Genomic DNA, 12,249 nt, shown 5'->3' with positions numbered 1-12,249 from the left:
GAATGTCAAAACACTTTGCTGAAATGGTTGAACTGATCATAAAATAGTTAATTTCCTAAATGATAACTAAGTAAGTAACTTAGATTTCATTCACAGGCCTATACAGGGTGCCTTAAAATTTCAGATGCTCTCAGACATATCCAGAGTCAAATTTCCTTTGGCTTTCACATGATGTGTGACAAGCCACTGAGCCATAACTAAATGCAATCCTGACAAGCACGATATTAAACTGAAACTTTGAAAAACAGAAATCCAAAGGCAGCTCTTAGCTTTATACTAGTAACAAAACCATTTTTAACCATCAAAAAAAAATTTCCAGCCAGGCATGGTGGCTTACACCTGTAATCCCAGCATTCTGGGAGGCTGAGGAGGGCAGATCACATGAGGCCAGGAGTTTGAGACCAGCCTGGCCAATGTGACGAAACCCAGTCACTACTAAAAATACAAAAATTAGCCGAGCTTGGTGGTGCACATCTGAAATCCCAGCTACTTGGGAGGCTATGGCACAAGAATCACTTGAACCCAGGAGGCGGAGGTTGCAGTGAGCCAATATTGCACCACTGCACTCCAGCCTGGGTGACAGAGCAAGACTCCATCTCAAAAAAAAAGAAAAAGATTTCCAAAGAAATGAGAATAAACCACTATGGTGAGTTCTGTTTCTTAGAAAGATCAACTAAGAGGCCTTAGATTCAGCACTAGAAAACAATCATGAGTCTGACATTCAAACAGCTGACATGTTAAAGATGATGAGCCCCTTGGACAGCCTATTTAACAGTCATCCATTAAGTTTTGCAAACTTTTTGAGCTTTTCCTACTCTGTACAGTAGTCTATTACATATAACTTATGTTCTGATAGGTAAGAAGTATGTTGAACATACAAAAGAAAGTATACAGATAGTACACACCTAAATTTAATGAAAAGAAGCTAAATTGAAAAGGCTATTTTTGTAGACTTAGAGTTAATTCTGGCAAAAAAAAAAAAAAAGTTGTTTGAGAGTTCTTTTTATTTTGTCGCAATCTGTCTCTTACACAAAGTAAAATACAGCGTGCTCTCTTACCATGAGTCCTTTGAATGTCCTATAAAATGGATCTAGGAGGATGCTAGCCACCGAGCAGACTTGTGCTGTGCGGTCCCACCCATCAGAACAATGGACTAAGACACTGGCCTTTTCTACCTTCACTGCCTGTGAAGACAAGAGGCAAAAAAAAGTACCATAAGCAACCCTTGCATAGCTTGTTGGGTTAAAGAGTTGCCAAATACAGTCCCTAAAGCACAGAGAACCTGGTCTTATGGGCTACATTAATTTTTTCTCATAAAGTTAGCATCTTCTATGGGGAATGAAAAGGAAAACAATGGAGTACAAGAGAAGGATAGCTTACCAAATAGGAAAAGAATATCAAAACTAACCCATAATGCAGGGCAAAAAGAAAAATGAGGGGATTTCTAAATTCACTAAGCTTCTGAAGAAACCAAGGATCAATTCTCAGAGGAATAGGTGAACTGGAGGAAGAATTCACACTCAAAAACACAGACAGCTCTGCATTCTAGTCCCAGATCTGACAACAATCTCCTCTAGCTGTTTTAGTCTTACTAACACAAATGCTTTCAACATAAGATGGAGGTGCTCACCTGTCTTAGGTCACTTTAATAAGCGATTATATAAATACAATCAGAATGATGTAAAAATCTGGTCACTCAACCTGGGAAATTTTGGCAATGGTACATATTGACCATTCACTTATTCATTCTAACAATTTTGCGCCTCTATGTGCCAGGTATTAGAAATACAAAAATAAGACTCAGTTTCTGTTTTCAAGGAACCCACAAACTAGTCAGGGTGACCGAAGATAAATAAATAATTAAAATACAATGGAAAAACTACTGGTAATATACAGTAATGTATAGTAACAATATTCTTTTGCAGGAGCCAGGGAAGCTCGACCCTTGAAGAAAGAGTAGGATTTCCTTAGGTGAAGAAGGACATTAATTCACTCATTCATTCATTCATCCATACACCTAGCCAATAATTGAGTGACTGTACAAGAGGCACTATGATGTGCACTGGGAATACAAAAGAGACAAACACTTACATGCATGGCTGCAAACTAATGAAAAATAAAAGGTAAAAATCCATGCCAGGTATAACAAAGGCACAAAAGATAACCAGGGAGGAGGAGACAACTAAGGTGGGTCTGGAAAGATGAACAGGAATTTATCAGATGGACCAGGAGGAAAGGACATTTCAGGCTGGAGAATGATGTAACAGAGTGTACACTGCAAGGAGGCATGACATAGAGGAAGAACACTTAATGGCTCAGCCTAAGCTGGAAGTGAGAGAACAAGGAGTGATAGAGCCGGCTAGGAGGACAAGGGTCAGACAAATCAGGTATACATTTTATCTGATGGCAATAGGGAGTTGATAGCAGAGGAGTGCCATGATCAGATGTACATCGTTGAAAGATCCCTGTGGTGGCAGTAAGGAGAATGGATTGAGAGGACATGAGTTTGGATATAGGAAGACCAGTTAGGGAGCTACTAAAATCGTGAAAGTCCATATAGGCCTGAGGTAAGGTAGTAGCAGTGGAGCTGAAAAACAGAAGAGGGATTTTAATTATGAACATTTTAACAGGACAGAGTGAGAGACTAGACATGGGATGAAAGAGAAGGAAAACTTAAAGATAACTCTGAAATGTGTGGTTTAGCAACCAGGTGGATGGTAGTGCCATTAGACTAAATAATGAACACAAAAGAAAGTTTTAGGTAGTAGTGGGGATATGTAAGATTTCTGTTTTGGCCATGGTGAGTTTGAGGTAGTTCAGGGACATCTAATGGAAAGTCCAGTGGGACAATTGGACATGTGGGTTTAAAGATCAGAAGAGGGAAAGATCTGAGCCAGAGTATAGATTTCACCACTATCTGAATAGAGACAGTAGTATACACTGTGTGCATAGTTGACGCTGTCCAGGCAGAGACCAAATGTGACAAAAGAGAAGACCTTAAAAAGCAGTGACCCTTAAAGGGCATGTAGAGGAAGGAGGATTATCATAAGAGTCAGCCTGTTCAAAAAAGCCCAAAAGGTTAAAAAAAAAAAAAAAAAAAAGATCCAGGAGGGAGTAGTTGGATAAAAGTCAGGACTAAAAAGGGTTCAAAGTGAAAAGGAGTGAACAGTGCCAAATGCAACAGAAAGGTCAAAATAGAGTGAAGACTAACAAGTGAGTCTTAGATACGACAAATCAAAGGTCATAAGACCTCTGGAAGAGCAATATATGAAAATTGGATCATAGTGGGCTGAAAGGTGAAGGGAGATGAAGTACTAATAGGAAAGACTAACTACTTTTCAGAAGGTTATAACCAAGAGGAAAGAGGGCAGTAGCTAGAAGACTGAAAAAGTACTTTTTCTTTAGGAATGAGAAACCATTTGAGCATACTACTGAGGGAAGAAGCCAGTCGAAAATAATAGGTTGAAAATGTAAGACAAAGAGGGTTTAACCGATAGAGTTGGTTCCTTAAAGTAGGAAGAGATGGAATTTCAAATATAGGTGGAGTGAGTATCCTTACACAGAAGATGGGGCACCATGCCCTCTGAGATAGCGAAGAATGTGGTAAGGATAATAGTGAGAAGAGGTATTACATACATTTTTCCATGAAGGACATGTTTCAATATGGGCTTATAGAAGGGAAGTTACCATGATGTAGCCAGTTTGAAAGCAAGGTACAAGGAATATCTGCTTGGTGAAACAGGACTGGGAGCCAACCAAATACACATAAAACAACTGTTCCGTGGCCCTGCAACTACAGGACCTCAGCTAATACTATCAAGCATAAACCTGTGATAGTACCAACTAACATATCTATGGGATATATTTATTTGCAGCAATGCTTAGAGGTCAGGGTGTAAGAGCAGAGAATGACCGTGGCTAGCAGGGCAGGTAGAGTGGAAGGATAAGAGACAAGGTGGAATGGATGAAGTGCTATACTATCCGGTCTTGGTATACAGGGAAGAAAAAAGAAGTTTGGAAAAAGAGGAGTTAAAAGTGCAGAGGTTTCCATGAGATAGAAGAACTATGCTAGCTGGATTAAGGATGTGAAAGCTGGAATTATAAAAAGTCCAAAGAACTATAAGTGCAGAATGTTTGATAAATTGTACATTGACATTCAAATCTCTTCAGATGACGGGAAGAATCAGGATGGAAAAGAAGGTGGCAAGGCTGTTCCCAACATCCTTAATGGAGGGGGAAGAGTAACTAGGAGGTGTATAGGGTGGTATAGCTAAATGAAATAGATCTGAAAGGAGGAGGGGCTTTTGTAAGGAGCAAGAATAGTGAAACTGCCCTTGGTCATGTGGTTCATATGATGCGGGACAATGAATAATCTCTGTAATGGGGTACAAGAAAAAATGGTATTCCTAGAAAGGTAGTCAGGTTGCAGGTAAAAAAGGAGTTAAAGAGATCTGGAAAAAAGTTTTTCAACCTTTTTGACTTCTCAATTAAGCAGACACCTCAGGTAGTAGGCAGAGCATGATGGCAGCAACCATGTTCTTTGTTTAGGGCTCCAAACGGAGTCAAAAGTCACTGGTGGACAGAAAAAGATGCTGGATTTCACTAATGATTAAAGAAATACAAATTAAAACATAATATAAAATGTATCACCTATCACACTGGCAAAGATCAAAAAGATTGATGATAACCATTGCTGCCAAAATGGAAAAACAGGCACTGTTGATAGGAATGGAAACTGGTATTACCTACTTGGAGGGCAATTCGGCCACATCTATTAAAATTTGAAACATTCATACTCTTTGACTCAGAAAATCCACTTCTATAAAGATACATGTTTAAGAATATTTGATGCAGCAATATCTGCATTAGCGAAAAATTAGGAACAACTAAATTCTTCATCAACAGGGGACTATGGTAAATTACTACAATGGAATATAACATAGTTGCTGAAAAGAATGACGTAGTACTGACTGAACTGTCTTAACAAATGCTCATTAAATAGTATAAGTATAAAAGGTCAATTAAAGAACAGTATGGGACGGGTATGGTAGCTTACACCTGTCATCCCAGCACTTTGGGAGGTCGAGGCTGGTGGATCACCTGAGGTCAGGAGTTCAAGACCAGCCTGGCCAACATGGCAAAACCCCGTTCCTGCTAAAAATACAAAAATTAGTCAGGCATGGTGGCATGCTCCTGTGATCTCAGCTACTCAGGAGGCTGAGGCAGAAGAATCCCTTGAACCCGGTAGACGGAGGTTGCAGTGAACCGAGATCAAACCACTGCACTCCAGCCCAGGCAACGAGAGCAAAACTCTGTCTCAAAAAAAACAAAAACAAAAACAAAAACAAAACAAAACCAAAAAAACCCAGTATGCACAGTATGAGCTCATTTCACAAAGTATTAATATGTGTAACTCTATACGTTGAAAAATTCTATAACGGCACTGTCTAATATGGTAGTCACTAGCCACCTATATCTACTTAAATTTGAATTTGTTAAAACTAAATAAAGTCATAAATTCAGTTCCTCAGTCTCACTAGCCACATTTTAAGTGCTCAATTTCCACATGTAGTGGTACTGTATTAGACAGTACAGATAGAGAATATTTCCATCATCACAAAAAATTCAAATGGACAGTGCTGATCGAGGAACATAAACATTAAACTACTATCAGTGATGTGTGTGCACTGTGGGACAAACTATGGGGAATGTTTACATTTTATGTTATATATTTCTGAAATGTTTACTTCTTTGATAATATACATGTACTGCTTTTGTAATGAGAAAACAAGTAAATATAATAAACATTTAAAAAAGAGAGAGAAAAAGAAGTAACATAGTATGTTAGAGAATAGCAAGAGGTCCACTACAGCCAAGTTGGGGTGACATTGTGAAAGACTCTGAATGTCAAGCTTATGAGGTCTTATTGGCAATAGAATTGATAACCAATGGAGGATTTTGAGTTTAAAGTGACGTGATCAGACATGTTCAAGAAAAATAACTTTAGTAGCAATTTGGTTCCCAAACTAAAGAGTAACTACTAGAGCCAAGTAAAGCAGTTAAGAGGTTATTATACTGTGGGCAATGTGTTGTGGCTATCTTAACTAGAGAAGTAGCAGTGGAGACTGGGAAGAAAGGACAGATTTGAGAAACAGTTTTGAAGCAGTACACATGGGACTTGGCAATAGCCAGATGGAGGAGAAGAGGTAGAATTCAAGGCTGACTGAGGTTCTCAAGCTTGGGATACTGGATAGGTGGTAATAGAGATAGGGAACACAGAAACACTGTGCAATCCAAGCCTATCCTTTTGGTTCATTCATTTTAATTCAACCAATATTTATAAGGCTGTACTGTCTATCAGATCTCCCTCTTATCCATCCTCACTCTCTTTGGTCTAATAAACTTGGTTTCAGAAAGGGACTATAGATATATGGATGTAGAATCTATGAAAAAGGAACAGAACAAAGAATAGTTAGAATAGTGCGCTTGAAACAACTGACAGGGTCACATAGTGAACATCAGTAACAATGAAAAGTGCAGGCAACAGGACTAGGAAAGCAAAAAGCATTAGGGCTTGGATATTTAAGGCAGTTAATTACATACAATCTTCAAACCTTTTAAGCCAGAAGCTATATATAACATTGCCTTCAACTGAGAAAATTATAGCAGATGGATGAAAAGTCATTATCTCCTTTACTTTTAACAAATAATGGGGGTGGGATGAAGAGGGAGAGTTCTCATGTAGAAATACATAAAAACAAAATGTCAAAATGAGAAAATATACACTGAATTTTGTTTTTGTTTTTGTTTTTTGTAAGAAAACAAACCACTTAACAAAGGCTACAGAGCCTAGGGTCCTACAGATCAGAAAATAAATGGGTCAGCATAAATACAGGGTGACAAAGCCTACCTAGACTGCATTTGGAGGCAGATCTATACAAAGACGTTTAAAAAAATAGGTCTTTGTATTCAGAGTTCTGAAAACTCATAGATACGTAAGCTCTGCATTTATTTCACACACACTCTTGTACTTAATACCTTAGTATCAACACAAAAATATATCATAGAATAACTGAGCCAGAGATCAATTATTATCACTTATCGATTAGAGATCACCTAAGAGTTTTTAATGTGAAGTCCAGGGTTCTGTGGACCCTCTGAAATTGAGGTTCATTTTCTGTATGTACCATCATATGTTCATTTTTCCAGTTGGGGAGAGGGTTAATAATATTCCCAAAGAATTCTGTGGCCGCTTGAAAGTTACATCATTAGATTTTAGTTCAACCACCTTGTTTAAAGATGGAGACACTGAGACCCAGAGAAGAAAAGAGACTTGCCCAAGGGCACACAGTGAATTAGTGGCAGAGCTGAATCTAGAAACTAGATTTTCTTTTCAATATTCTTTCCATGGCACACTACTACTTCAACATATCTCATAATTAAAGTCAGTGCAATTTTAAAAGTCCTGATTATTACCTTTGTAATGAAAATTCCAGCATCCATAATAGCTTTAATGTGTCTTAACCACCCTGAGCTCTCCAGGCCGCTAAGAAATTCACTCATTGTTGGAGTTTTCAATTCACAAACTAAGGTAGAAAAGGAAGCAGAGATTGAAATTCACGATCAACTCGATTTATTCATTAAGAAAGGGGAGAAAGTGGATCTCCATATCGTAAGTGAGGAAGTTGAGGCAGAAAGGTTAAATGATTAGTTAGAAACCACACAGTGAGTCAGGGACAGAACTAGGTCTAAAGCCTACCAGATCTCTTAGCCTGGGCCCCTGCTTTATTACGCTGTAGAACCCACTCTCAAGCCCTTAGAAATCTCTCAAGAAGAGAGCCAGAAGACTGAATTAGCATCTACAGGAAAACATACCTCCCCTGATTAGAAAACATATTTGATCCCTATCCTAATCCCACCCACTTATGCTAACTCTGAAGGCCCTCAGCATCTGTCTCTACTCCCACATCCCCATCTACTCCCTGTAGCCCTGTTCTGTCAACAAGTTGAAAAAAAAATTACCAGTTAATTTTTATGCACTCTGCAATAATTAGCCAGCAGAGGGAAATCTTTTGCCTTAAAAATCTGTAAAACAAAGTCTTTTTCCATAACATATTCTGGGGCAAAAAAGAAAGGAGTAAGAGACCTAAGGAAGAGGGACATTAATATTTTAAAAGGGATGCAGACTGAGCAGATGAGATCTGGCAAGGGTGATGTAAAGGGGAGGTCATGGCAGACTACACAAGTAAGAAATTGAAGAAAGGAGAGGAAGAACGGGGAGTTCACTAAAGAAGGCAGGTTTTCACTATCTCTGCCTGAAGTGACATTGAACATCATGGAATCTGGGTAGTGGTTTTAGGAGAAATGTTCTACACCCAAGAGTCTTGTAAGGCCCCAATCCCACCTTGCCTCCTTTCTGACCCTAATCATTTTGTAGTCGATAACAGATCACCAAAACTGTCTGATATCAACTTTATTCTTTTGAGGTCTAAATTCAGCTTCATCAGCATAGTGATGAAATCAGACTAAATCCTTATACCAAATTAAATAAGGTAATTTCTTACCTTGAGGATGATAAAATCAACCCCAAATTTATTTAATACTTATGTTGGTTTGCCTATCCCTGAAAATCAACCTCTGTATTTCTATGGAGAGAAATAATTTTCATACCAACTAGACCAGACCCAGATGAACTTTATCGAATTATGAAACTGAACATCTTACTCCTTTTTCCAGACCAACACTGCTGTAATTCAGTACTATGTAAGCTAGATTCGTACGACAGTTAAACACCTAACCACTTACTGACTCTGCTCACCTGCTTGCTTTTATATTCCACCTCAAATCAGGCATGCTTTCTGCTTACATAATAATGCAAAGCTATGGCCGCTTGCCTAGCCAAGGTGAAATCCCTGTACCTTCCAAGAGTTTCTGCAGACTGTTCCGCATTACATGGATGTTCTCAATGCCCATGAATCTGAAGCGAATGTTGGCATAATTGTCTTCATTTTCATATCCCTTCCCAGCTGCTCGGTTGGCCATGGCATTCAACTGCAATAGTGGATAACATAATAGAGCAGATAGGTCAGATGATGAAAGAATGGAGTTCATCAATCTCAATGCCTCATTCTGAACAGTTTAAAATCATAATTCTTTTTAATCCCAATTAAAAAGAAGTTAAATCAGATGAGATACATTCTGGAATGGAGAGAATTTCACTAGTTTTTACATCAGGTACTTTTAGTAACAGACTCATATAGGGGAAAAATAGGGAGACATAGTGTTTTGTTTCATTATGAAAACCTTTCTTAAGAGATAAAGGATATAGCAGCTATGAGGATACCTGATCTAAAAAACTGAAATAATAATTTTGAGCTGCCTACCACAAATGTTTTCTCAGCTGAAAGGGTTTTATACTGAGAAACATGCAAAAGTTCAAAAATATTTACAACTGAGAAGCTCTAGAAAGAAGCTTAAGAGCTTTAGGATGAATTAATTGTATTTATTTTTTAAGAGACAGAGTCTCACCTGTCATTAAGGCTGGAGTGCAGCAGCACAATCACAGAGTTCCTTCCAGCCTCGAACTCCTGGGCTCAAGCAATCCTTTTGCCTCAGCCTCCTGAACAGCTAAGACTACAGGCGTGCACTACCATGCTGGGCTAATTTTTTTTACAATTTTTTTTTTGTAAAGATGCAGTCTTGCTGTTCCCCATGCTAGCCTTGAACTTCTGGACTCATGTAATTCTCTTGCCTTGGCCTCCCAAAGTGCTGGGATTATAGGCATAAACCACCACAAAAGCCCAATTAGTTTCAAATAGCTGTTCTAGAAAAATGTCTAAAATGTGACTGCATGAGATAAATGACTTTTACTCACTGACAAAATTGAAATGGAGACACCACCAATTGTTTTAACACTATGTTCAGCTTGTGGTAATCAGAAAATATCTAGGTCATATGAAGAATGCTGGGTGGGGTAGGGAGTAAATGAGACTTGCGGAGATATGAATAGACTAACTAGAAGGAAGCCAAGAGACTGTCTATGATAATGACCATCTTACTAATTAAGTGATTTTCTATTTTCTGGGCCTATTTTCTCATCTCCCAATATGGTGCATTTCAGAAGGCAGGAGGAGTATGTATGTGGACAGGGTATAATTTTTGTATTAAAAGAATACAAAAATCTCAAAGCACAAACTATTCAAGTTAGAACATGCAGAGGGAAAAAAGTCAGTGTGCTAAATATATTCTGTTTACAATGCAAGACATCTGTTAAAAGGGGAAATGTGATGGTAATTTTGATCTTTTATCACATTGATAGTGTTACTGAGCTTTCATTAAATTAATGACAAATGTCAAAGGAACACCTGTGGAAGCATAAGCAATAGTCACCTAGTAGCAAGGATGTTTGTTATGAGTGATGCCTCAGCAAAAATAACAATAATAATAATAATTACAGTAGTCACTACCCAGGTCTGGGTAGGCCACCTAATGCAGATAACGAGTTACCTCATACCAGTATTCACTCTTTAAAAATATGTCTGGCAGATCTGAGTAACAGATACCTATTTAATATTCAGGTGGCAAACTGAGAGGAAAATGGAACCTGTTAAAAGGGGCTTTTTGGTGTTGGATTTGAACAAAAGGCACCAACCCTTTTGTTTCTTCAAAAGTCTGCTGTAGTTCTCTTTACTATTTTAAGATTATTTAATCTTTAAAGATACAGACGCGATTAAACTCTTTCCAATTGCAGAATGTCAGATGTAATATTTATTGTAATGTAATATTTACTGAGCTCCTACTATGCGTGACACTGTGCTAAATCCTTTATGTACATTATCTCATTTAATCCTCATTACAGCCTCTCAAAGTGGGTACTAATATTATCCCCAAAAGAAAACAGGCTCAGAGAGATGAACCAATTTGCCCAAGATGATATGAATAAAGGCTGAAAGCAGGATTTGACCACAGGTTTGACTGACTCCTAGAACAAAATTTTGTCAGTATAATCTAGTTCCTACTAAAAGTACAGATCTAGCCATCCAGAAGAGAGGGAATGCCAGATATTTCTAGGCCTGTCTCAATTTGCTCAAATTGGAGAGAGGAAAATGGAACATAAAAGGGGCTTTTTGGTGTTAGATTTGAACAAAAGGCACCAACTGTTTTGTTCCTTCAAAGCTTGGTATATTTCTCTTTACTATTTTAAGATTATTTAATGTTTAAAGATACAGACGCGATTAAACTCTTTATAATCACGGAATTTCAGATGTGGTTATGGTTGAAACAAGACAGCAAACTTCTGAGAAACTGAAGGATGGACCTGAGCAGAAAGGGAAATTATTTTCTCTCCTGAGCTCAGTCAGTCCTAGGTAGCTCTGGAGAATAGCCACTGAGGGATCACAAAGATGGGGCAGAAAGCTGTCTAAGGCAACTATCTGGTTTCATGTACATCCAACTGCTCAACTCTTAAGTCACCACCATCTGGCATAGGCTTAGATGAAAATCACCAATTTAGTAATCACTAGAATCAGCAATGAAACCTTTTAGTCAGCCACACTTTACATACCAAATTATAAGCAAAATCATTTCTTTCTGGGGCTGTTTGTAAAAAGGACAACATTTAAGAATAGGGAATCTATTCTTTGTGGGACACAATGAGTTCTTCTACAGCCCATATAGAGCTAGACAAAACGTTGAAGGTTAAGGAATTAATGCAGAGAGGAGTGTAAGCTGACACTTAGGTTAATATGAGGACACTCTATTCAGCAATGTTCACATTTGAAAGAGACAAAGCCTGAGAAAACACATTGCAACAAATCATGCAGTATTAAATTATTGGAAAGATCAAAGGATTTGACTAGGTCTATCCATGTCCACTGCCAAAATCCATGGCAAATTTATGAACTTGGTCTTTTTTATTCTCTGGGACCAAGATTTAAACCGCACTGTAGTAAACTGGAAAAAATTTAACCAGCTAACAGTGCTAGATGCTAAAAAAGAATTACTGCCACATGAGCTAAAGATTTTTTGTTAATCGTATAGCAGTAAAATTTGTGAACCCTGGTGCTTTGGGAGAACCAAAGTATTATTAAACTACTGTGACCTAATACATTTACAGAAAAAAAATACGCTGGTTGTAGTAAGTTTCCAATGTCTAAGTTGAAGCTCTTTCTCGGACAGTAAATTTGGACCCCAGAATGGGAATACTGAAAATTCTGGTTAAGGAATAGACTTGGTAAAAAAGATGAGGGA

At 38.0% G+C, this 12,249-nt stretch overlaps 1 protein-coding gene across 1 annotated transcript in view; it reads right to left on the bottom strand.

Moving 5' to 3' along the window:
* MTMR8 (myotubularin related protein 8) overlaps positions 1-12,249 on the bottom strand; it is a 113,189-nt gene that overhangs the window by 56,859 nt on the left and 44,081 nt on the right. Inside the window, exons 7-9 of the mRNA XM_025373436.1 lie at positions 8,919-9,051; positions 7,477-7,586; positions 1,059-1,184 (exon numbers count right to left, since the gene is read on the bottom strand). Of these exons, the coding sequence (XP_025229221.1) occupies positions 1,059-1,184; positions 7,477-7,586; positions 8,919-9,051 (369 nt within the window). The remainder of the gene's footprint in view (positions 1-1,058; positions 1,185-7,476; positions 7,587-8,918; positions 9,052-12,249) is intronic.

The sequence above is a fragment of the Theropithecus gelada genome, chromosome X (genome assembly GCF_003255815.1).
Source record: "Theropithecus gelada isolate Dixy chromosome X, Tgel_1.0, whole genome shotgun sequence".
NCBI lineage: Eukaryota > Metazoa > Chordata > Mammalia > Primates > Cercopithecidae > Theropithecus > Theropithecus gelada.
This window is presented reverse-complemented; position numbering and strand designations above follow the sequence as displayed.